The 26688-nt window shown below is 38.8% G+C and overlaps 1 protein-coding gene across 2 annotated transcripts; it reads right to left on the bottom strand.

Moving 5' to 3' along the window:
• Positions 1–599: 599 nt before the first annotated feature.
• SLC26A3 (solute carrier family 26 member 3) lies at positions 600–26688 on the bottom strand. Of its 2 annotated transcripts, XM_040260836.1 has the most exons (20): positions 26491–26688; positions 25869–26008; positions 24503–24613; positions 23839–24011; positions 22072–22236; positions 20377–20529; positions 19569–19651; positions 15932–16079; positions 15707–15820; positions 15522–15599; positions 12256–12351; positions 10951–11057; positions 9602–9671; positions 9421–9513; positions 7754–7849; positions 7207–7440; positions 5683–5737; positions 3077–3219; positions 2885–2953; positions 600–1170 (listed from the first exon to the last, which is right to left on the bottom strand). In XM_040260836.1, exons 1-20 carry the CDS (start codon positions 26619–26621, stop codon positions 1147–1149), a joined length of 2283 nt encoding a protein of 760 aa, XP_040116770.1. In that variant the 5' UTR covers positions 26622–26688; the 3' UTR covers positions 600–1146. The 2 variants fall into 2 exon arrangements, with proteins under 2 accessions (XP_040116770.1, XP_040116769.1); XM_040260835.1 differs by lacking the exon at positions 600–1170 and having other exon boundaries at positions 1708–2953.

A 26688-nucleotide genomic window follows, 5' to 3' on the forward strand; every position in this document is an offset into this window, starting at 1 on the left:
ATAAAACATTTAAGGATGAGGAAAGTGAACCTCAAGATGTTATGGTTGAATGGATTGTGATGGAGGTGCAGTAATTGGAATGCTTGTTCCTTTTGGTTGGCAAGAAGAGCATAGAGGGCACCTTTGCTTGGGAAGATGCAGACATGTCAGTTCTATGTAAGGCATTTGTCCCACTCCCAAGGCAAATGATCAATTAAATAGGCTCATGTTTTCAATTTCTACTCCCTGCCCTCTATAAAGGAAGAGCTCTTAATCTGAGATTCATAGAGCATCATACACAAATGTGTATGTGTATTTTTTCCCCAAAGTTCATAGGGTACATGAGGCTCTATAAGATGTCCATGACTCAAAAAGTTTAAGATACATTGCTATAAAAAGTGTTGAGATTCTAGTTTTTAATTAAGAGAATATATGTGAATAAGTGTTTGTTTTATTTTTCTGTAATTGGTTTTAAGTCAAGTAGACAAGCCCTCTCAGTAAGACTATTAATAAAGGATGAAAGAGTACTTTGACAGACATTTAGAAGTGAGATCTAAAACAACTGGGACAACTTTTCCCGTTAACAGAGTGGCTTTATGTTGAACAGAGGCCACTGAATCTTTTACTGTTGGTGATGATGTTTAATTTCTGTTACATAAAATAAATAAATTTATAAAATACAAGTCTCATTGCAGAAAGGTTAGAAGGATTCTCATGTAGCAGGTTTCCAGTCAGATCACTGTAAAGAGGACTCAGCATGTTTCAGAAAGCTAATAAGAAACTTAATAAAGCAAGACACACCTATTGTACAATTGATTTTTTTAAATGAATATATGTCAGTATGAACTATATAAATTACAAGATTCAAAGCAGTGGTGCAAATGCACTGCAAACTGCACAAAAGTAGTGGCTTGATGGAAATCTGTCAGTGCTATAAAAATACTTGTAAACAAAATAATTTTCTTTTGATAAATCTACAAAGTAGAAAATTAAAAGCATTTACATAATTGGTTACTAGATATGTGAAAAATATACCATGCTAGAACAATCTCGTTCCAAAGTTTGAAACATAATTTCTGTCAGAAATACTCTTCATACAATGTATGAACTTAGCAATAACTTTCTGGGTATAAAGTTCTTCTTTATGTGAGGGATGAGACATTTTGTTTAGAATTTTGTTTCAATTGGTACCTAGAAGAAGAGAGAAAGTTTTTGTTTTAAAAGACTTGTTAAGTTCTATCCCTTTTAATAATCATATCTTGTATGAAAAGGAGTAAAATCTGATTAAAATTGGGAGCTAGAGTTTACTGGATTCACCAACAAATTTGTCTTCAATTTTAATGATCAAACATCTTCCAGGGATATTTGGTTAATGTAGACCCATGTGATACCATGTTGTAGTAGAAGTGTATTTTTCAAAGGCCTAATTTAACCAAAATAATATAATGTATTTAGTAATTATTTCTTCACATTTGTTTCAGGGGCCACACAAACTCCAAGGGCTTATGTGTGCTGGCTAGGGACACTCAGCTTTTACATGAATCACCACTGGTGGCATAACCACAACCGCCAGTTTTATCTTCCTCTAAGTAATGCAAGGGGCTTGTGTTAAATGCTTGTTTTTTTAAAATATAGAGAAACAGATACAGGATGGTGTTGACTATATTCTGTCTGACAGTTGGTTCTAAAGCTTTGATCAGACATTGGATTGAAATTCTGTTCCTTTACTTTATCCCTTAAAACTTGGTGACAATTCTGAGTCCAGCTACTGGGCAGAGGGTTTCTGGTAAGGCTCTCTTTATAGAGTCCTCAGACACGGTGCTAGGTGTGAATTTCCCTGGAAAACAACCCCAGGAAGCAGAATTATGGTTCCCCTCACCCTTCAGGTCTGTCAAATTTTCTGGAATGGCTTTTTTATCTAAGGTTTTTCTATTTGAGCTCTTAATAATCACACAGGGTTATCTTAATGCTATACATTGCTTCTAACTTAAATTCCTTTTTGATACGCTTAGACTTTTCTTCATATGAGAGAAGAAGACAAGCATTGGATTCTTCCTTGGGACCCTCACTTCCAATAGTTTTTCACCAAAGGATAGAGCCAGTATAATATAGTCTGTAGAAGATAGATCTTGACATCAGACAGATCTTGCTTCAAATCCTATTGCTGTCAATTTGGTACATGACCCTAAGCAAATTAGTTTAACTCTGAGCCCTTCTAATTTCCTCATTTGTGAAATGAAGATATCTTCTTTGCATGTTGTAAAGATTGAAATCATGAATGTAAGGCACTTACCATATACTTGCTTTATAGGGGATACTCATTTTGATTTGTAGTTCTGCTTTTCCCAAACTAGGGACAGACCTTTAAAGGACTGAATATTCTAGAAATGAATGTTCTAGAATGAAATGGCACTATACAGTTAAATGATTTGGCAACTCTTTCTAGTAAGGAAGTGAAGGAACCTAACATTCAGCACTGAGCTAGATACTGGCTGGGGGCTTCCCATGCCTCTAGGGGTCAGGAAGTGTACTTAGCTTCTCAGCTCCATCATGAATTCATCTGTAGGTAGAAATAGTATTTTCTTCTCTGCCTCATGGATTATGACAAGACCAGAATAAGATCTTGGTTGTAAATACTTTGAAAACATAAAACACTCTCTTTCTATATGCTCATTATTGCAATAAGAGGTCTAGGATCACTGTTTTCCATCTCTTTTTGTATTGATCTGAGTTTATTTTCCCCTTATGTCCCTATTAGATGGGGATTGCTTCAGTTTTCTAGGAATGAGGCACAGAGGCTCAAACAGGTGCTGGACTTTCTGTAGCGTGCTGGAAAAGGCCTCAGCATTTTGAAAGTTCTTTGTCATACTGTCTATGTATACATAAACCTGCTGAAGATTCTTACCTGACATTCCCGATTACGTAACCCTCCATTTGTACTGATGGTGAAATCATCAGATTTTGCTTCTACTTCCTGAGAAAACCAGGATGGAATTAAGAATTAGGAATATGCTTTTTAATGTTGAAAAATAAAGAGAAATTTAAGAAGTACTGGTGGTGGTTTATACAAACATGAAAGTTGCCCAAAAGTTGATACCTGAATGGGATTAAACTTTGAAGTACTATAATCTTTCTTCATCAAAATATGCAAAACAGCATCATGGATTGTTAAGAAAAATATTGAGTCCTTGACTTCATCATCAAAAAATTCACACCGTGTAAGCTTCTCAATGAAGTCATCTGAAGAGAGGAAATAAAGAATAACAGAAGTTAAGTGTTTGACCATGGGTTTCTCCTTGAGGTTGGGGACTTGAATGTCTGTTTTCAAATGTGCGTTTCACTGGTGTTCGGTAAAGTGTTTTGGAGTTGTAGCCATACAATATTAGTGTACCATTAGTACAATGTCTTCTGGAACTGAAGGACATCTTTGTAATAAAATTACATGTAAAATACCAAAAAGGATCAAATGAGAAACACTTTTAGGCAGGAGCCTTGTGGGTTAATTTCTCTTGTTAATAACAGGAGTTTCAAAGGTGGCTTATTACTAAAAATGGAGATTCTGCCAAAATAGAACATATAGTCATGGACCAATGTCATGGTTCTGGATTTACCAATTGGCTTACTGTAGTCCATTTTACCAAAGCTGCTGGATACCATCAGAAAACGTCTTCCTTGGCTCCCTCCATTACCTCTCCAGTAATCTTTGAGGAATTACTTTTATTCTTGGAAGAACTAACCAGCATCGTTGGCTGAGATCAGTCAATCAAATATTGCCTCATGTCTATTATATGCAAAGCTCTGGCTGGGTAGGATCAAAAGATAAATTAGACGTGAATTTTGCCCTTGAGGAAGACAGAGCACATACATATTATCTTAATGAAAAGTAGAATCATAGAGGTAGGAAGCAATCTAATTTTTTAAATTAATGTTTTCTTGGTTCTTAAAATAATGCCTAGAATATAGTAGGTCCTCACATTGTTGTCAAATGAATAAGAGGGGCACAGATCATGTGCTGTGGAAATTCAGAGAGAGAAGGGTAAAGATTGTTTCCTCTTGGCAGGATTCTGGGAAAGTTAATGAAGCAGATACCATTTAAAGAATGCCTAGGATTTGGGGAAAGAGGAGGAAGAGAAGGTATGAAAGCGTGGAGGTGGGAAAGTCTGTTCACAGGGAAGCTTTCAACAAGGACAAGACCTAGCAGTAACTGCAGTAGAGGGAGATGAGAGCACTGTGGTTGTCAGGATGCAGGTGGCATTCAGTGAGCAAGGGTGATGATCTTAGTTAAGGACCTAGAGGGATGCCAGGCAGCAGAGGCAGCAGGATGAGATGCTTTCAAGAGAACTGGGATGATGGAAGAGTAAAATTGTTTAAAGGATTACTGAGATTAAGAGGATATTTTTAATTATAAGGAACCCTTGAAACTAGGGTATATCTGTAGATTTTATGGACAGGAGCCAGTACAGAGCAAAAATTAATGCCAGTTTTATACCTCCCTCAATTTCACTTGTCCTCCCCTCCCTAAAATGCTTTCTCCCAAGACACTTTTAAGATTGATTCCTTCACTTCATTCCAGTCTCTGCTCAAATGTTGAGTTTCTGGACATCCTTAATCACCTGTGTAAAATAGCATTACCCCTGTTGCTCTGTGTCTCAACCCTGATTTTTTTCTTGACAGCATTTTTCATTACCTGAAATATCTTTGTATTATCAGGCTTTCCCACTGGACTATAAGCTTCATGAGAAAGATTAATGGGATGAGTCAGAAAATGGGATGGGAGAACATTCTAGGGATGGACAAGGACACTGATTAGTTCTTTCAGAGGACTTAGATGAGAAAGGATAAGGAGCTAGATTAAGGCTGTAGAAATGGAGAGGAAGAGACTGATTCAATATTAAATATTCATGGTGACTCACTGAATATAGAGGAATGGGGAGGAGAGATTAAAGATGGCTTCAAAGTTTGTACTTTGGGCAACTGGGTGGGTATGTGGTGATGTAGTGACCAAGATAGAAAAGAAGTAGTAGTTGGGGGGATGTATATATTTAGATTTGAATATGTGTATCTTAGGTAGTTGGAGGACATCCAGATGGTTGAATACACGGGTCTGCTGCTCAGAAAAAAGGTCTGAGCTGGAGATACAGTTTGTGGGTTCATTAACATAGATAGCAGTGTGGATAGGAACCAATGTGAGATACTGCAGAGCTCTGAGAAGGGTGGGAAGGGACTCAGAAGAAAGGTCTTTCAAAAGTCAGGGAGACAGAGGCCAAAGAAAGAGCCCGCTGTTAAAGCTCCGAGAGAATGAGGCTGGGATGGGGGTGGTTGATCTTTGATCACCGGGATATCATTGTTGACCTTGGCAAGGGCAGCCTCATCAGTGAAGTGAAACAGAAACCAGGTAATTATGGGCTGCTAATTCAATGGAGGCAAGGAAGAGAGTAAACATACTTTTTTAGAAAGTTTAGAGTAAACTTAGGTTACATATTCACTCCTTTGCTGCCTGTTAAACTAGAATTAAAATTGTAAAGTCAATTATGTATCAACACAACTCAAATATAAAGATGCCGTTTCCCTGGAGATTGTTGTTGGAAATCTACAAATAGACCTTCTTGGTGATCATAAAAAATGCCTGTTCTTAGGAGAAGCTGTCTAGATTGAGAGCTAACAGTAAAGGGATTGTCAGAAAATAAAAATAAAACAACTTACCGTCAGTTCCAACAATATACACATCTACCTGGATCCTGATGAATTCTTGTAGAATCTGTTAAAAAGAAAGCAGATCTTCCTTAGGGAACAGTTTCACTTGTCAGAAACGTAAAGAAAACTATCATAATTGTGTCTTACGCTAACATGTTGCTTTCAGAGCCCTTTACATTTTTAAAAGATAATACTATAGAGATACTAAAATTAATAACAAGGCTCTATGACAGAAGTCTAAAGGAAAGAACTCTTCTCTTCAGTCAAAAGTTAAAGACGATCATTCTTGAAGGAAATATGATGGAAAAATGTCTGCTCTGACTCAAAAGAGGAACTCTGATGTAATTTTTAAACAGTTTCTTCTATGGAATGATCTTTACGAGAGCTTTCTATCTATACAAACGTTTTAAAAAACCCATAACCCATTTGTTGTTCATTATTCCTGTCCACAGTGCCTGAATGTGTCTAGCACCAAAGAATCTTTATCCATTTTCCTGGTCTCGAGGCTCAGAACAAATGCCAGTAGTGATGTGAGTAAGGTTATAAAAGATAAGGAAAGTAGCTTTTCCTGTTTACATTAATATCAATAGTGATCATTAATATCACTACTATCATCAGTAAAAACTTTTGGAGGCTCTACTGGACTGAAGTAAGAATTAGGACCTTCAGGAAACCTAAGGTAGAGTCCCTGTCTTTTGTGCTATATGCCAAGATCAAAAAATAAATGTTATGTGTATTTTCTCCTTCAAAACAAAAATAAATAGACAAAAGCAAACAAAGAAAAAGCAGTCTCAAAGGTCATGTGATACTAATATTTTTTTAAAAGGTTAAGTTTGAAGGAGATAAAATTAATCCTGTTTTCTAATTTTATATCCAGTTCACCTATACTTAATAGATCTTAGCTCAGTTTTTATGTAGGCAGATTTCTGTTTAAAAAAAAAAAAGCAAAAGAGGGGGATGTTAACATTCTTAAATTTTCTTTATATCTGTTTTGGCATTTCTGTTAGAAACTCTTTTAGAACGTTGACAAACCTGTGGTAAGGAAACAGCTTGCAACCAGATTGTTACAGTTCTGTGTTTTAAAATCATACGTGACATATATTCTTTCATATATCTAACTTAAAAAAAAAAAGACATTGTTATATAGCCAAGTTAAAGTTCATTGGCTTATGATAGATGAGGATAAAAATAAAAGGACCACTATTCTACTTTCTTGCAAGATCTCTGTTTCAGGACAATTTAGATAGAATACCCACAAAGATTTGAAACACAGCAGAACTGGAATTTAATAGGATTGTGAGCAGTATTGCCTATAAGCATATGTCAGAAATTATATGCAGTCTCATGGGAAATGCACTTTAAAGAGTCCACCAAACACACCCCACCTGCACTCCCTCCATGAAATATTCTAAGATTAAATTTTACTTCTGCTTAAGCATGCATGTGTTATCTAAAGGAGCATCCGTCCACAAATACAACTTTTTTTTTAACCTGTAGTCACTGATTAGTTGTTTTCATTCAGAAAAAAATTACCGTTTTGAGACCCCTCATTGAAGAAACATCAAGAAATGACACTGCTGAAAAGTCAAGAATGAGGCTGTGGAGGTTGATTTTAGGGACCACAATGTTGAGAGGAAGATTAGCATTCCAGTCTATTTGGAAAGGCAGGTCTGTGGTATTGATGGGCTGATCCAGCTCTTCAATCTTATCATTGTCCAGCTCTTCATCAGAATCTTTAAAGCCATCAACAGTACATATAAATCCTTTCTGCAAGAGAGGATACTAACATGCATAAAAACTCTGACCAGGAAAAGCACTGAATGTTAAGGTTAACCAGTGAATTTCTGAAGCATAGAGTCAAAGTTGGCTCAAGTGATGGGATTTTAATTCTTTTATTTGGAGAATAAACATTTTCCCTGGAGAATACAATTTTAAAGAGACCCCTAAAAACATGACACTAATCGACACATGGAGTACCTTGTTTATCTGCCATTTCATTAAAAGAAATGGAACCAACCACTTGAACTACCTTTTACTAAGATTTTAGCTGTAATACGTAGAAATGTGGGAAAGAACTTACTGGTGTTACTTGTAGCAGGCCTTTCTTCTGCATTTTTCGGATTTTCTTCAAAGCCTTGTTGCGCTTGCGAAGAATTCGTAGTGGACGAAAGCCAATCTGAAAAACCCATCGGTGTGTTACAAGAATGCTGAATATTCTGCTACTTGTATAGCATAATTCTACTTATATAACCTAATTCTAGCTATAGCATAATTCTACTTAATTAAATGGGATAATTATAGCATAATTAAGTGGGATGGGTTGAGGGACTGGGACATATATGAAAGATATTTACATTAAAATTTAAATTTGCTTTGAAATTCAAAATTTAACATCATCGTTGAGGACATTGTATCAGACCTATGGTCTGCTACTCTATGCAGTTGACTAACATTGAAAAACCTCTGTACCATCCAGGTTTTATCCCTAGAGTATCCACAAATGGATCGAAACTATTTGAAGTTTTTGTTTTCTTTCCACACAACCCTTAGGGAATTTCATTTTATTTTTTTCCATTTGTTGAATATGAGTGATATCTAATTAGTATCCTGCTTCTAGATATTTTTTATTCTATTAGAATTTATATAATTATAATATCTACTATATGAACTTCTTATAATTTTAGTGTTAGATATGAGGGTAACCTTCATTTTTTCCTTTCCAAAACAAATGTGTTCTTACTGCAGTATTATTTAGCTCCAGAGTAATAAGTACATGTGTGCGTGCTAAGTCACCTCAGTCTTGTCTGACTTTTCGACTCCATGGACTGTAGCCGGCCAGGCTCCTCTGTCCATGGGATTCTCCAGGCAAGAATACTGGAGTGGGTTGCCATTTCCTCCTCCAGAGGATCTTTCTGACCCAGGGATCAAACCCTCATCTCTTATGTCTCCTGCATTGGCAGGAGGGTTCTTTACCATTAACACCACCTGGGAAGCCCAGAGTAATAAGGAGGATCAAATTATATAATAAAAAACCCTTGACCAAAAAATGTAGTGAGATGAAAAGATACTAGATTAAGTGAAAAGAACAGTATCTAAAGCCAGATAGACAATCTGATCCCATTTTTGTAAAAAAAAAAAAAAAAAAAAAAAAACTTGGGTAGAAAGATATTTGATGCACAACAGATGACTAAAACTAGTTAGGGCTTAAGGCAGCTCTATGTGAGGGACAGAGTGGACCAGAAGGAACGTGAAAGAGTGCTGAGCTTTTGTTTCTTAACCTTAAAGTCTGCTTTTTTGTCAGCTTCTTTCCAGTTCACCAGGGACACTAGTTGTTATTTAGTGTTAAATATTCATTTATATTTTATTTATTCATTTTTAAGTATTCATTTGCTATCCTGAATCTCTTCAATGATGCAGTCAAATATTAAAGACTCCTATTGTTTCTGAAGTTGATTCCCAAGGAAAATCTATAGGAGAGCATCTATCTTATGGTAAATCTTTTTACTTTACAGCAATATATAATGAAAAGAGTCTCTATATTGGACCTTATATAAAGAGCCTCATTTCCTAACATGTTAATGGACCCCTTATAAGATAGTTCCACCTGGGACAAAGGATACAAAAATATGAACACTACCCATCTGCAGTATATGTGAAGTCAGTGACCCTCCTCCTTATTATAGAATAAGCGTTTCATTCCTAGGTATTCAGTGGAATTAAAAAAAAATTAATAACCCCAAACCTTACAGCATCAATAAGTTTCTGCTTAAAGAAACTAATGTTTGCAAAGTAGATAGGAGATGGACATCTGAAAATCTTCACGCCTTCTGGTTCATATATCTGTAAGGCAGATAAATCATATTAGATGGTGCCCATTAGATTTATGTTAATATTACTTAGCAAATAAGAGTAAAAAAATGAACCTTACTTCAGAATAATCTTTTCTATTTTTATAGATGTTGCTCCTTCCAACATTAGCCAGGGTGCTGCATTTGGGACTGTAGGGAAAATCAACACCAAGTGAATCATTCATGCATATTTATTAAGCCTATAAGGCTAACGCTGGTGTTTTCCTAGCAACCCAAAGCAGGCTCGCTTATCCAAAATTTAAAGATTGGAGAATTCTCATGCCATCATGCCCTGGAGGGCAAACACCTTGTTTGACTGACCTCCCACAGCTCCAAAACTGTGCCTCCTCTCCCATCTCCCACATCCAGTTTACAAAGTACTTCCATTTGCCTTTGCCATTTTGATTCTGAATATTACAGTTATTGGGTGAAATAAGGCAGATACAATCACCTTGTTGTATGGATGAGGACATGGAGAACTATTATGGCTTGCCTACAACCACTCAATTTGTCTCTTATGTTTGATGAGTCCCCAAGAAATGAATGAAAATATAAGTAAATAGAAGAGTGTGGGAACATCTCAATGTAAATGTATTCCATCAGTCCATCAAACTTAAGTATGATAACACCTTCTGTTCTAGAACACCTTAGATCCCAAGAATCCTCTCTCTGTCACGTCATATAATCCATCAAAGGCTGAGTGACCACATGGTGGTGATATTTTATAACAAATTTAAGAATCCAGAAGATGTTTGGAGAGGAAATCTGTTTGAATTCTGTTAAAAAAAAATCAAGACTTCTAAGTGGCTTTTGTGGCATTTTAGGTTGAAAGAGGCCTTTGAAAAGTTCTCTAAATCCAGCTCCATGATTTCCAGGTGGGAGTCCAATCTAACAACCTGCCCAGAGAAACAACCCTCCCTCAGACACACAGAATCTCAGAATCTTCTCAGGAACACTTGCCCTGTGTTTAACAAGTCTGAGGCAAAGACAGTAAACTTGCTCAGAATTACTTCCAGTTTACAGCTGGGTAAACAGATAATTATGATTTATTTGAATTGTCAAAGAAGGAAGCAGACCAACAACTGGTGAGATTCGGCTGATGTAAGGTTGGGCATCTTTTGCCTTCAGGCCTTGGAGTGAGGCAGAATAGACTGGCCAATCTTCTTTTCTTTTCTTTTAGGGGGGTGGGGTTTGCATGGTAAGGCTTGTGGGATCTTAGTTCCCCAACCAAGAATCAAACCCACACCCTCTGCACTGAAAGTGCAGAATCAAGCACTGGACCACCAGGGAAGTCCCAGTCTGGCCAGTCTTGATAGATTTGCATACCTATCAACTAAACTGCTTTCCCCCTAACCATTGACAGGTTTTTTCCTCCTCTGACCCAGGCAAGTCAAAGCCTGAAAGGATGCAGACCACAATGAGCACTTACAACTGAGTCCTGAAGACGATAGTCAGGAGCTGAAATGCCACGCTAGCTGCCAGGCCTAAACCGAGCCCCAGGACAACGGCAAAGATGAAGGTCATGACCCAGATTAGCTGTCAAAAAAAAAAGCAACACATACATTACCGTTTACTACTCTGATTCAAATACAGTGTCCTAGGTTCAGAGCTATAAGAAAGCATGAACTTCTAGGGTCCAAAGCAGAGGTCAGGAGTACACAGCAGAAGGGAGCTGCCTTCTGGTCATTCTGCTGGCTCAGGTTCAGATGCTGCAGAAGCACAAGCAAATCTTTTTAAAAATCCCGAGAGAGTGTATCCATTTTCTAACCCCATCCCTGAATCAGTTAAGGAAATGACTGAATCTGTCCCAGCTAAAATTCCAGAACCAGTTGCTGTTTGTTATTAATTGGTAGAATCTGGACTAATATCTTACTTTTGGTCTGCTGATTTAATTAAAGACTACTATCTCTGCTGGGGGTTTCCCTGGGGAGCCCATCTAGTAAAGAATCTGCCTGCAATGCAGGAGACCAGGGTTCGATTCCTGAGTTAGGAAGATGCCCTGGAGAAGAGAATGGCTACCCACTTCAGTATTCTTGCTTGGAGAATTCCATGGACAGAGGAGACTAGTGGGTGGGCTATAGTCCATAAGGTCACAAAAAGTTGGACACGACTGAGCGACTAACACTTTTATCTCTATCAGACTCCTAGCATGCCCCAGAAGTGTAAAAGTCCCTAACACTGATCTAGCAGCAGCAAAACTAAACCTGGCTTATTACTTTATGCTTGTTAAGAACCATAGGCTATGTTAACAAGCCTTTTTACACCACAGACTTTGACCCTGATATAATTTAGGGACACAGGTTCTCAGAGCAAGGCTTGTTGAGAGTGAGGGGAGGCTTTACAGAGTGTTTCCAAAAGGAACGTTCAGAATTTGAGTTCTTCTTTGGACACTGCCATACGAGGTAATGAAGACCAGAAGCAATGAATACCGTAAGATTCAGAGTTTCTGTGGCATTAGAGATGACGACAAGAATTTTTAGAAGAGATCTAAGAAGTCGTCTCTTTGCGCTTCATGGACTATTTCCTACTTGTAAGTAACTCATCATTTTTCATTAAAATCCCAGAGAATAATCATTAGAGTGTGCAGTTTCAAGATAGCAAATAAAACAAACAGGTTATTTGAACAGGTAGACAGAAACAAGATTTCCTTTTGTTTACAATATAAATATACATTTTACATCAGCATTAAAATGCAATTCCAATTCTTCTCTCAGATAATATCACCTCTACTTACACAATCATACTTATCCTTTCGCCACAATCTTCGTATTTCCACAAACTGCATCAGCATTCCTTTCAAGTTTCCAAGTGCTAAAGCTGCCAGGACAGACTATGGAAACATGAAGAGCAGATGTACTTTGAGATAATCCAATAACCATATAGAAGCAAAGGTGAAGGCTGTAGATAAGTGAATCCTTTCAAGGGCCTCAAAGGCTATCAAACGATACACCCTTTTCCTGTGTACAATGCCAATGCATAGCACAGCAGCCCTGGAACTCTGACCTATCCCCAGGTATGATTTTGGCTCCACCACGGTGACAGGGACGTGCCATCTGATAGCACTTACTCATCTGTACCTGGGGACAGAGAAAGGCAGATCTGAAGACCTGTGACTGAAAGCAATTCTTTCTAATCAGAGATAGTCTAGTGTGTGTCTATTTACTGTAGTAGGGAGTGGGTGTTGCTCTTTGTTTAAAAAAAAACAAACCTCAGGGAGCTTGGGGGTCTTGGAACAGAATTCAAAGCTTCAGCTCAGTTCAGTTCAGTCACTCAGTTGTGTCCAACTCTCTTTGACCCCATGGACTGAAGCACACCAGGCTTCCCTGTCCATCACCAACTCCGGGAACTTGTTCAAACTCATGTCCATTGAGTTGGTGATGCTATCCAACCATCTCATCGTCCCCTTCTCCTCCTGCCTTCAATCTTTCCTAGCGTCAGGGTCTTTTCCAATGAGTCAGTTGTTTGCATCAGGTGGCCAAAGTACTGGAGCTTCAGCTTCAGCACCTGTCCTTCCAGTGTCAATGTACTGGTTTTGATATTGCTGTGTAGCTGTGTAAGATGCCACCCCTGTGGGAGCTGGATGAATGGTTCATAGAACTCTGTACAATAAGCCTCCTGCTTTGGGGAACTTTAGTATAAAACAAGTCAAGTGCAACTTGCAAAGGAGACATGTTATTTTTTTCTTTTCATTAATTCGTACCTAGTCAGTATTCCATGGAAAAACAATTTGAAACTAGGTAAATAACAAAGGGGCTTCCCTGGTGGCTCAGTGGCAAAGAATCTGCTTGCTAATGAGAAGACTCAGGTTTGAACCCTGGATCAGGATGATTCCCTGGAGAAGGAAATGGCAACCCACTCCAGTATTCTTGCCTGGGAAATCCAATGGACAGAGGAGGCTGGGAGGCTACAATCCATGGGGGTCTCAAAAGAGTCGGACTTAAACTACTTAGTGACTACTTAGTGACTAAACACCCACAAATCAGAAGGACCTACTGTATAACACAGGGAACTATACTCAGTATCTTCCAATAAGGGAGAAGAATCTGAAAAAGAATATATAATTGAACCACTTTCCTGTACACATGAAACTAATACAGCATTGTAAATTAACTATACATCGATTAAAATGTTTTTAAATTAAAAAAATTTGTAACAGCTTACAATGAAATACATACACAATAACTCCTTAAAAAAAAACAAAGATTACAGAGCATTGAGAAGCCACAGACAGGGAAAGGGGGATCATTTTACCAGGAACTGGCTATCCTGACTGTAACTGATACTCAGGATTAACTATTAAAAAAACACTTAGAACTCTGCTGATACTTAATAAGCGCTTAAGGAGCATTCATTCTTAGCTATCATGAAAGGTTATTTTGCCTTCATATGATAAAACAGACCAGTTATTTAGATGAAACTAAAACATTATAGACACAGTGATCTAAGAAGTAATTGTCAGATGGATCCTTTACAAAGTAGGGCCTTTGATTAACATCCTGGCCGGTGTTGTTGGTGTCATTTATTTATGAAAGAGATAGGATTTTTTTTTTTTTTTTTAAAGGAGATAGGATTTTAAGTGGCAATTGCTTTTTTTTTTTAGTTTCTCCAAATTGAAGTGGGTGAGGTAGAGACCAAAGATACACACAGGAAGAAGTACACCGGGCTGAATTCTCTATGTAGGGGGGTTGTGTGTGCATTTATTTTTAATGAGATATACATTCTTACACATAATATTTCTTTAGGGGTGACTTTTTGACTCCTTTCATGCCATTCCTTTGGAAATCAGGTTAGCACAATAAAAATGCATAATTTTGACAAGTACTGTGCACTGTTTGGCCAGGTTTGGGATAACCACATCAGGACACCAGAAACCTGGGATAAAACTCATGTTCCAGCTACCAACCAACAAAGAAAAAGGCCTACATAAAAACCAGCAGACTTTGGTGGCCTGTGTCCTATGTCTATGTCCTCTGTAGTCAGAGGTATAAATGGATGTTTAGAATAACAATAATAATCTTCCCAATAAAGGGTATCATTGGTTAAGTGTTTATCATGTGCCACACCCTGGACTAAATATTAGTACTTCACATGCCCTATTTCATTTAATTTTCACAACAACTCTGTGAAGTGGGTGCTATTTCCCTCTGTGTTTTACAAATGGGCAACTTGAGGTTCAAGAGGTGAACCAATCTGCCTACATCACAGAGATAATAAGCAGCAGAGCAGGATTAGAAGAATGTCTACAGGACTAGAGCCAGTGCTCTCTGTACTGCCTCAAAACCACATTAACACTGCAAAGAACAATATACTGACCATCATTTGGTTTACTACAGATCCTGTGTTTCCTAGGGCCCGCTGCTATTTTTGTAACTTGGGTCCTACAGTGGTGGACAAAGCATAAAACTACACCCTCAAAAATTACAGTAATTCTGGAGAGGCAGACAAAGGAGCATGAGGGTAAAGGTGCAAGGTCAAAGTCTAACCGTTTGCTCCCATCCATCATTTTGACCGTTTTGGTCTTGGAGTCAAACTACACTCTGGGAGCTGCAGGGCGTACTCCTAAGAACAAGCTGTGTGGTTGGTAGTACCATTCTCTGAATTCCATACAGGCCTCAATGGCATCAACCTTTAAGAAAATCTTCACTTTAGTCAACCCATATGGAAGCTTCAGTGCCGGGGTGCCTTCCAATCTAAACATTAATCATATCTGGGGTAAACACATAGAGGCTGAAGAGTAGAGTTGATCAGCAGAGTAGAACTGATAAGGCAGTGTAGCGTTTTAAGAGTAGCGTTGTTGGGTATTTGCATTCCTAACATTTATAAAGTAGTGCCAGGAGAGAAAGAAATATTTTTGGCCCATAGAATATTGGCTAAGAAGTACTTGAGAGTTTGTAGATACTCATTTCCCCTAGTTTAGTTTATGCCTCCTGAGTTTAAGAACCAGAGTCCTCGGTTCATCATCCAAAGGAGAGAGATGTCAGCCCGAGGAATGAGTGCTACCTTTTGTAGAGGCTCCAAGAGAAATCCGATGGCAACAATGACAATCAGCACGATGATGGCAGAGATAAGGCCAGCTATCTGTAGAGAGGAGAACATTTCTCATCACAAACTCAACTTTCCCCCAGGGTTCCAAATCCCCAGGGACTCATGCAAAGATGGGCCTCTTAGCAAAGACCCCCCAGGACCTGAGTTTTGCCTCCTGTACTCTCCTGGACCCCCGATCTGGAGAGAGCAGTACTTGCTGCAAATCCTTTGAACGATCCACCAAATATGTTACTCGCTCCCAAGGCGATCAACTCCTGGCAGGAGAGCAAGGAGGAATCTTTTTTAGATGCAGCACCGTCAATATTATGTATGCAAAGTAGTATTTCAAGTTGCCTAATTAGACCCATTGTCGGTGGTATACTTACCTGATTGCCATCAATGGGATAATCATACTTGAGGGAGTAGACGCTGGCCACAGAAAAGGCCACCGCAAAGCCAACAATGGCAATGCCAAAGGAGTCTCCAATGGTATCTTGGAAAGTCTCCCTGCTAGGTGTGATAGGGGCCTGAAACCTGAAATTGAAATTAAGCAAGTCAGAATGTTGCCCACCTGGTTAGAAGCCTTCAACAGCATCCTTGTATCCTCAAGAAAAAATCCAAATTCCTTAGCAAGGCCCCAATGACCCCTTGCTCCACATCGTGCTTAATTACCACCATTTCTCAGAATTTAGACTCCAGCTATACCAAGTTTTCTTTGTTTCTCATCACCCATCATCTCCCACCTTGGAAGCTTCTAACTTGCTGTTCCCTCTGCCTGAACCATTCCCTTCATTCCCATCCTTCCCTCCAGAAAGTCATTTCTCATCCCCAAGGTCAGGGTTAGGCGAGATTGTCTGTGCTTCTCCAGTATTTGATTCCTCCTGTTTCCGTCCGCCCTCCCAACTGGAAACTCTCACCCAGACCCAGAGCAGGGACAATGACTAGTTCACTGTTCTATGACCAGGATCAAACACTTTACACAGCATATATCAGGTGGTCAGTATTTGTTGAGCAAGTCAATGAATGAATGAATGCATTCTAGGCTGAGTTGTGCCTTTCAAGTATGACTAGCAAGAATTTAGCACCACTGAATACCTTGCAATCTGTTATCTTAATGTTGAAAAGCAATGCTGCCTGGATTTGATATAAGATTGTAAAACTAGTCCAATGATAGTGATAAATCTGATATGATTTTGTTAGTATAGCTGCATTACAGTGTACATTTAGATCAATATAAGCTTCCTGCAAAACAGCTCAGATCCCAGTTGTATTGTTACATTGGTTTACAAAGCATCACTCATGATACCTCCAATAGTTATCCATGGATGAAGGCTCTTTGAGCAAATACAGTTCTGAGACAAGGAAAGCAAGATATATTTCCCTCCACTGATAACAATAACCTTTCATGGGAAACTCTTAGCAAACAAGCGCTGGACTCTGCCCTGAGCTCCACTAATCGGCTACAGCCAACTACAGCCGTGATGGAGAGTGGGTTTCCATTTAAAGTGGGATTGTGTCAGGGAAACACTGAAGTCACAGAGGATATGTCTGTTTTTATACCGCATGGACTTAGAGCAGTTCAATAAATTTACTAAAATGTTCAGCTCCTATAAACATCTGTTTCTGATATAAAACTTATTACAACTGGGTTAACTTGGTCCATTCAATTCTTTTTTAATTGCTGTTCATGTTTTGTAAGTGTTAATACAGTTTTAGCTCTAATTTTGAAGGAGTATTATTATTTCATATTCTGCAGCTTTTATAAATCAGAAAGTTAGCTAGGAATATTATATATGTAAAGTATAAAATGAGTGATACAATTTGCATTTTATACCAAAATACCCAGAAGCCTGCTATTATTATTTTGTTCTAGCCTCTAAACGCCATACGCAGAATGATGTGATGGGGATTTGCAGCCTGAGAACTGGACTGATTTCCTGGCTGTGCTCCTTACCCAGGCTTCTCATTTGTAAAGTGCTGATAGTAACACTTGTTCTCTTTTCTTCATAATTTTTGTGGAAGGTTCAAATAAAACAATGAATGTGACTACTATTCACACATTGTAAAGTACAAAGTGCCTCTTAGCTACTATTACAGTGTCCCTCTGGAATCTGAATATATCCTTGGTGTTCTGTCTACTATTTCAATGATCTCTCTCCTTCAGCCAAGTATTTGCACTCAGTGTACATGACTTCACAAAGTCACTTCTAAGATGTCATATTCATTAATAGCAGATTAGCAATAGTTAATAATCATTATCTTTCACTTATATTCTATTTGCAAACACCAATGGGCATTTAAAATGTTCACTCAATCATCACTCAGAAGAAGTGGGAGTGTAAAAGCATGTAAAGTGTCTGGCACAGTAATTTAGGTGATAAATTAAGAATAGCAGTAGTGCAGTGTGAATACTTACAGTAGGCCAGGCACTTCAGGACATCACATGCATTAATTAACTCACTTAAACCTTACAAGAATCCTATATAATAACTACTATTTTTAGCCCAATTTTTTACAGCCAAAGATATTAAGGCACAGAGTTTAATTATTTGCTCAAGGTCAGGAAGTGAGTCTGGAGTAAATTCCAGGCACTCTGCCTCTAGAAAGCATGAATTTGCTTACTGGGCAACACTGCCTCTCTGTAGGGTGTGATGATCTATAAATATGTCACCCCCTTCTTCACCCACACATACTATGGAGAGAAGTCCGTTGACATTTAAAATACATTTACTAAGCAATGTCACTGTAAGTCAGTGATCTTAAGTTTATCTTTTATTTCCAAAATCCTTCTGACAAGATAAAGTATAATCACTGAAAGTTGCAGAGTAGAGAGAAACCCTAGAAATGGTCTTTCAATTTCAGCCTAATTTCTACCATTTAAAGTGATATTTGTGATCTAAATATCACGAGTATTAACACATTTTTATCTGGTGATAAAAATATTTTTTGCTTAAAAATATATATTTGCTTCTAATAGAAGTTCCCTGGTGGCTCAGACAGTAAAGCATCTGCCTACAATGCGGGAGACCCCGGTTCAATCCCTGGGTCTGGAAGATCTCCTGGAGAAGGAAATGGCCACCCACTCCAGTATTCTTGCCTGGAAAATCCCATGGATGGAGGAACCTGGTAGGCTACAATCCACGGCGTCCCAAAGAATCAGACACGACTGAGCAACTTCACTTTCACTTTTCACTTTCTATTAGAAGTTAGTTATTTTTAAGTCAACAATGAAATGCATATAAATTCTTATTCCTAGAATAATTCTTAAACTTTCCTAGGTATGGGAAGGAGAGAAGGTTTTCATTTTTGTTTTGTTATCATTTTGTTTCGTTACCAGGAATACAATGTTTCCTTGGTAAGCAAGCTGGAAGAAACTGATGCAATGGTCAGAAGGCAGAGAAAGGAAAGAGCACAAAACTGGATCTCTCTCAACAACTGAATAAAGGCAATAGACTACATTTTCAGACTCCTTGTACAAACTGCACCTCCCAGCCTTTTGGAGCGGTAAGAGTTGCTCTGGGCTTGTTTTGAACTTGATCTTGAGAAAGGACAGAGTGTGCCCATCTGGATTGCTCAAGCAGTGTGTGGCAGGTATTCCTTCAGTGTCTCCTTTGAACTATTGGAACTTGGCTCCAGTAACTTCAAACAAAACCCTACATAATGTTTATGGTAATTAATGGCCAGGGAAATCTGGTTTCTCTCGGTTCTTTTTTACGAGAAGGAACAAGTTTAACCTCTTTTTCTACTGCTACTATCTTGCTTTTACGTGCGTGTGAGTCCCTTCTCTGATTTGTGAGTTCTTTCACATGGAGACACCTTCTGATATTAAGAACTGCAGACCTGATGTCCTTCGTGACTTATTCCTCGAAGGACAGAAGTGAGCCTTCCTCCTGGATGCGTGATGGATGCCAGATACAGGGCGAGTGCTGAGGTGGGTTAATGCATTTCAGCTTAGAGTCCTCTGTCACTACTGCTAACTCTCTAATTGGTGCTTGGAGATGCCATCATGAGAAAGACACTTACCCAGGTTTCATCTCCCCAATCACAGCCACATTAAACCTGGTTTTGAAGTCAAAGCCATAGGACACACCCGTTGCGATCACAGTCTGCAAAGTTGCAAATTGCCCAAGTTAGAAATGGGAGATGTCACTAAGAGTCTTGCTTTAAAAAAAAAAAAAAAGTACCATTGCCAAAGGCCACCCTTTGACCTATTACATAGGAATCTCAAGCTCAGGTTTGGCTACTTTTTGAAAAGTCCCAAGGCAATTCTAATGTACTGCTGAAACAGAACCACAGCTTCATTCCAATGAGTCTATCACCAGGCTTCTCAGACGGCTGCTCTCTTGCCTTACATGGAAAGAAACCTCAAAGCATCAAAGCAAGTTATTAAATTATGAATGAAGAGACATACCATACTAAATGTCATACCACAAACTGCAGAGAGATTGACTGTCTCACTGAAACCTCCTAATTTACAGATAAGAAGGGCTTTCAACATAAAAACACAAGGCAGAAGGCGAGGGTGGGATGATTTGAGAGAATAGCATTGGAACATGTATATTACCATATGTGAAATAGATCACCAGCCCAAGTTCGATGCATGAAACAGGGCACTCGTGACAACCCAGAGGGAAGTGGGAGAGGGGTTCAGGATGGGGGACACAGGTACACCTGTGGCTGATTCATGTCAACGTATTGCGAAAACCACCACAATTTTGTAAAGTAATTAGCCTCCAGTTAAAATAAATAAATTAAGTTTTTTTAAAAGAAATTAAAAAAAAAAAACCAAGGCAAACGAATTATGAAAGGAAGCCTGAAGATGATCACTTACCACAATGAGCTCAATTGGGATGGGCACTGGAAGCTTGGCTTTGTAGCGCTGATTTATTTCTTTAACCACAAATACCACCACCAGGATAACCAAGGATGTCACAAGGTCTGCAATATTAGTCTTCTCTATTTGTGAGAATACGGACTCTAGGACCTGAAAGTATAAAAATTAACAAACCCAAGTGCTATATTAATGTGTTATTTGGATACAACATTTAATTCCAAATGCATATAAATAAACGTAAGACATGAAAGGACTGACAGATGGATAGCAATTGCCTGTTCTGCTCATGTTAAACACTAGTAATTGTAGAGACTAACATGGAGATATGAGAAGAGTAAGTTAGCATAGCATTGTCATCACACTGGTTTAGCGATGCTCTTCATCTGGTGTCAGATTTTCTGGGATGCTTTTCCCACTTTTAGAACTGGTCTCTTCTGCTCTTAGGTGTCATTGCCATCGTTTTTGTTTGTTTCTTGTTTTTATTGTTGGAGTAAATTTGCTTTACAACGCTGTGTTAGTTTCTCCTGCACAGTGAAGTGAGTCAGCGATATGTGCACTTCGTTTTCATTTCATAATTGCTCTCTTCATTTCTATTGCTCTGTCCAGGGAATCACCTTTCACCTTTGACAGTTTTTCTTAGCATGTTTCCCCTGAATTCCTGGCTTTTTAAATTAAGGTTCAGACCCCTGATATTGCTTCATTGACTCTCTCTGTCACTTTGGAAAATAGTTTCCTGGCTAGCTGTGCACTGTTTACAGTCTTAATTCTCAAGGCCAGTCGGATTTCCATATCTATGGGATCTGGACAGCTCAAACAGGCCCAGACTGGATCCCAAATGACTCCCAAAAGATTCCACTTCTGGAATAGCTCTGAATGGGAGTGAGAGAGGTCTGGTTCCAACTTGGAGCAAGTTTTGCCTCAGACTCCCAAACACTGTCTTGATAGAAGCACTAACAAGCCCCAAAGTCAGGAAAAAGAAGGAAATAACAAAGAACAGAGAGGGAAGAATTTAAGCAGAGACTAAAAAAAAAAAAAAATAGAAAAGATCAATGGAACTAAAAGCTAGCTTTTTGAAAAGATAAACAGAGGAGACAAACCTTTAGCTAGACTCACAAAAGAAAAAAAAGAGTGAGGACTTAAATACATAAATTCAGAGGCACTAAGAACACAGTTTGTTCTAAAGTACATCTTCCAGAGGAGAGAAGAACCACTGTTCTATTTACATATTGGCCAATTTCCTTTTGCTTTATAAACAAGGATACATAAGAGTCAGAAGAATTTCAATTCTAAAAAAACAAGACCTGCTTTTTTAGAAATAGGGAAGCAGTGCCATCCAATTAGCACATTTCTTTCAACATAAGATTTTGAGAAAGATTTTAAAACTCGGGACAAAGCTTTGCATCATGTGTCCCATCATTTTTTTTCTTTTAAAATATACTGAAGAGTCAAATCTAAAGAAGTGATACTTAATTTCTGTTGTTTACATCAGCTGCATGGGAGTTGTGAAAGATTTTCAGTGTTGTTCTCTTTGCCACTAACTTTTTCTTCATGTGAATACATTTCTCAGCCTGTTGATTTCCTGGAAGTTGTTAAGCAAGCCCCGTAGCAAAGGCACAAAAGGAAAGTTCTCTGGGAAACACGATAGTAAATTTCGTGTATTCCTTATCTTTGAAGCCAAAAAAAAATACTCACTTTAAAAAGTGAAAATGGATCGGTGTGTGCGGGGACTGTCAGCTGAAGCATAAATTTGAGCTGGGAAACCAACACATGAATAGCGGCAGCAGTGGTGAAACCACTGATTAGGGACTCAGACAGATAAATCACCACGAAGCCCAGCCGTAGAACCCCCATCAGCAACTGCAAAGAGAGGGCAGAGCCTTGTTAGTGTCGATTCACAATATACCTCGGCAATCTGAAAGATCAGCCACTGAAATGGTTCAGACTGTGGAGGATCAGCCTCCACTCTTGGGTCTGGAAGAAAAAAGTGTCTCAGCCTCTTGGAACACCTCCCATTAAGGTACCTCCCTCTGCTTCCCTCCTCCCCGCCACCGCCCCAAATGTTACATGGTGTTCAAATAGCACATCATTTCACTATACCTTCAAGAACTAGCACGTTTCTTTTCTTTCCTCTTTTGAAGGCAAGGTTTTTTTAGGAGACTCACCCCATAAACTTTTCATAGTGGAATTTTATCTAACATCAGTCCTCATAATTTTTCCCAGGGAATTGTCAGTTACCTTTTTTTTTGGTTGCTGTTACATGCATGGGCAAGCATCCATTCAGATTCCCTCAAACAAGTTGGTCAACTTTTGTTGGAAAATACATAACTGTTTATGACATCAAAACTGCTTGATTTTAACTGAGGGCAAAACTGATTCATTCCCCCAAAGCATTAGGATTTTGCAATAATGTAAATGGATAGAGAAAGTTGGCCTGACTCTCCACTCCTGTCACCAGAATGCAACCTGAACTGTGAGTTTGTAAAAGCACTAGAATCGGAGATGCACTCAGACCCCATCATTGAACTGACATATCACTATGTCTTGGTTTGAATTGACTTTTTTTCGCTTTTGTCTTTAGGCAACCCCTTGAGGCGTTTGACATTATCACTATCTAACATCTTGAGAACAGGGACATTTTTTACAATCCAGTAGTGGTGGTGGGGGTGTGGCTTGGGAGTAAGTGTTTAAGCCCTTCCCTAATCTATATGGACTATAGAATTCTCCAGTCAAGGATGTTGGAGTGCTTAGCCATTCTCTTCTCCAGGATATCTTCCCAACCCAGGGATCGAACCCGGTTATCCTACATTACAGGCAGATTCTTTACCATCTGGGGCTTTCCTGGTGGCTCAGATGGTAAGCTTCAGGGCTTCCCTGGTGGCTGAAATGATAAAGAATCTGCTTGGCTGCCAATGCAGGAGCCACCAATTCTATCCCTGGGTTGGGAAGATCCTTTGGAGTAGGAAATGGCAACTCCCTCCAGTATTCTTGCTGGGATAGTCCCATGGAAGAGCCCGGCGGCCTATAGTCCATAGGGTGGCAAACAGTCAGAAACAAATGATGTGACTGAACACACACACACAATGTGAAATGAGAAAAAATTTCCAAGCTGCCAGTTTCTCTATTACTTGCATACAGTTCTGTTTAGTAAGAACTGTGGGTGTATCAATTCCCAGGTATTCTATTGAATTCAGCATTGACTTGTCATCACATGTGCCTCCATGTTCTCATTTTTCCTACTCTGCAGACCCACGTTCACTCCTCTTTGCAAAGTGGATCTGTCCCTCCTCTTATGGTTGCCATGAGTGACTCTTCTTATATTATTTCCAATGGGCCACTGAGGGAGGCACACCAGCTAACAGGAAGAGTTGGGAGGGGTGGCAAGAAGGAGAAAAACCAGAAAGATGTGTACCAGTCAGGACACATAGATTGGGGAGGGTAGATTATGTGACAAGTGCTCACCTGGATGATTCCAGAAAGAATTGTAACTGTTGCGGCCACCATCACCTTCTGCTCATCTATTGATGAGTCATTAGTCATTGAGCTATTAGTGAATGTTGAATCAGCTGTATTGTCTGTTGAGGTTAATCTCACAACTACTGCTCCCACCATCATACTCAGGACTGGAAATGGACCTAATAAAGAGAGGGTGAATTGTAGTCATTATGCTTCCCCATAGCACAGTTGTCTTTCAACCAAAATGTAGCATGTAGAAAGATTACCATCTGAAGTTCTGGTCTCCTTCCCAAGCCCCATTTCTAATTTGTAATTACAAGAAATTGTGACTCCTCTTCTGGATGTTGCACAATATGGAATTGATACAATTCATGACAGGGGCTTCCCAGGTGGCGCCAGTCGTAAAGAGACCGCCTGTCAGTGCAGGAGACATAAGCGACCTGGGTTTGATCCCTGGGTTGGGACGATCCCCTGGAGGAGGGCATGGCAACCCATTCCAGTATTCTTGCCTGGAGAATCCCATGGACAGAGGAGCCTGGCAGGCTAGAGCCCATAGGTTTGCAAAGAGTTGGACAGAACTGAAGCAATTTAGCACGCATACACAATGCATGGCTAACGTCATTCGTAAAGAAAAAGCAATGAGCATTAATTAGCCCAGTAATTCACTTACCCACAGATATGTGTCTAGAAGTGCCCAAGAAAAAGTAGATGATGACTGGGAAAAAGGCTGCATATAGCCCATAGCCTGGGGGGATGGTGACTAGCAAAGCAAATGCTAAACCTGTAAATAAACAAGCATCAGTGTTTTTATTTCATGCAAAGGGATCATAGAAGTTTTCATTAGGGTCTTCTAGTATTTAAGATTGCACCTTAAAACTTGTTTTATTAACTCAAATGTATCAAAGATGTAAATGTAAGAGCTAAAGCTATAAAACTATTGCAAGAAAACTTAGGTATAAACCTTTGTGTCCTTGAATTAAGCAAGGGTTTCTTAGTGACACCTATAGCTTAAGCGGCCAAATTTAAAACACATAAACTGGACTCCATCAAAATGTAAAAATGGGTACTTCAAAGATACTATGGAAAAGGGAAATGACATCCCTCAGAAAGGGAGAAATTATCTGCAAATCATATGTTGGATAAAGGTCTACTATCCAGAATGTGTAAGCAACCATTGCCACTCAAAAATAAAAGACACATTACCTAATTTTAAAATATACAAAAGATTTAAATAGACATTTCTCCAAAGATATACAAATGGCCAGTAAGCACATGAAAAGATGCTCAACATCATTAGTCATTAGAAGAATGCAAATCAAAACCACAGTGAAAAAAAAAAAAAAAACCACAGTGAGATACCATTTCATACTCAGTAGGATAGCTAAAATAACAAAGGCAGACAGTCACAAATGTTCACAAGGATGTGGAGGACTTTGAATCTTCACCATTGCTAGTGAATTATTATATGGCACAGCAATTATACTCCTAGGTATATATCCAAGAGGATTAAAACATACGTTCACACAAACACTTGTGGGCAAGTGTTCATAATAGTATCAGTGTTATTCATAAAAGCCACAGGGTGGAGACAACCCAATGTCCATCAGCTCATGAACGGACAAACAAAATGTGGTGTATCTACAGAGCAGGATCTTATTCATCCATAAAAGTGCATGAAGGACTTGTACATCATGGGAGAAACTTGCAAACATTTTGCTAAGTGAAAGAAACAAGACACAGAAGATTGATATGTTCTGTGATTCTGTTTGCATGAAATGTCCAGAATAGATAACTCCAATGAGACAGAAAGTTTTTGCCAAGGGGCTGGGTGGAAGGAGGATGGGAAGTGATTTGCAAGAGATTTGGAGGGGGTTGGATATGGTGAAAATGTCTCAGAATTATTTAGCCATGATAGTTGCACAACCTTAGTTGCACGAGATTTTGTAAATATCCAAAACAAACAAACCCAATACCGAATTAACACATTAAAAGGATGAATTTTATGATATATAAATTACATCTCAAAAAAAAGTTACCTTGCAATACAGCCACCAGCCCTGTGCTGATTCCAGAAACAATGTCACTGAGGAGCCATTCCTTTATGCGATATGCTGGCAACCAAGATGCTATGGGGAACAACGAGAAGGCAATTTTCTTGGCCTTTTGTGCAGAACAGCTGTAACAATGAAAACCACAGGTCAGTTAATTAATATCCAATTTTAAGTTTAGTACCTATTGTAGATGGAAATTTGTTAAAGATTATATCATTTCACTAATCTTCCCGCTAATATTCACCTCTTTACACGTACTAGCTGCCCTGACTACCACCAAAGGATTTTTTTTTTTAAGAAAAGTATTTCTTTTCTTTAGGTACAATAGAACTTATTTGTCATCCTCAGCTTGACTTACACAACAGTTGACAGAAAATTTTCCTCTGTCCTCATCTATCAGTTTTCTGATATGGAAAGATTGTCTCGAGAGCTGAGATGGTGTTCATTTCAGAGACTACCTTTCTAGCCCTGGAGTAGGAGGTTTGGAAATCAAAGATGATAAGACTGACTCTAGAGACTGGGCTAGAAAGAAGAACTTGGAAGCTTAAAAATTTCAGAGAAAGTGCTTCATTTACTCCTAATACCAGTACTTTAGAAAATATCTTACCGACACAGCTTTTTGAGATGATCCAGAAATGTCTTATGATGTCTTTGTTTCTTCTTGTGTTCTTCCCCAAAAGCATTTGCAGAATACACTGGCCTGGCCACAACGTACTGATTCCCGATAGGTTCAATCATTTTGCTTTCTCTGATGGGTTGTAGTAAGTGGAAGACCTTTGAAACTATGTGGCAAACGCTTCTTGCC

Source organism: Oryx dammah, unplaced genomic scaffold, assembly GCF_014754425.2.
Source record: "Oryx dammah isolate SB20612 unplaced genomic scaffold, SCBI_Odam_1.1 HiC_scaffold_18, whole genome shotgun sequence".
Lineage (NCBI taxonomy): Eukaryota > Metazoa > Chordata > Mammalia > Artiodactyla > Bovidae > Oryx > Oryx dammah.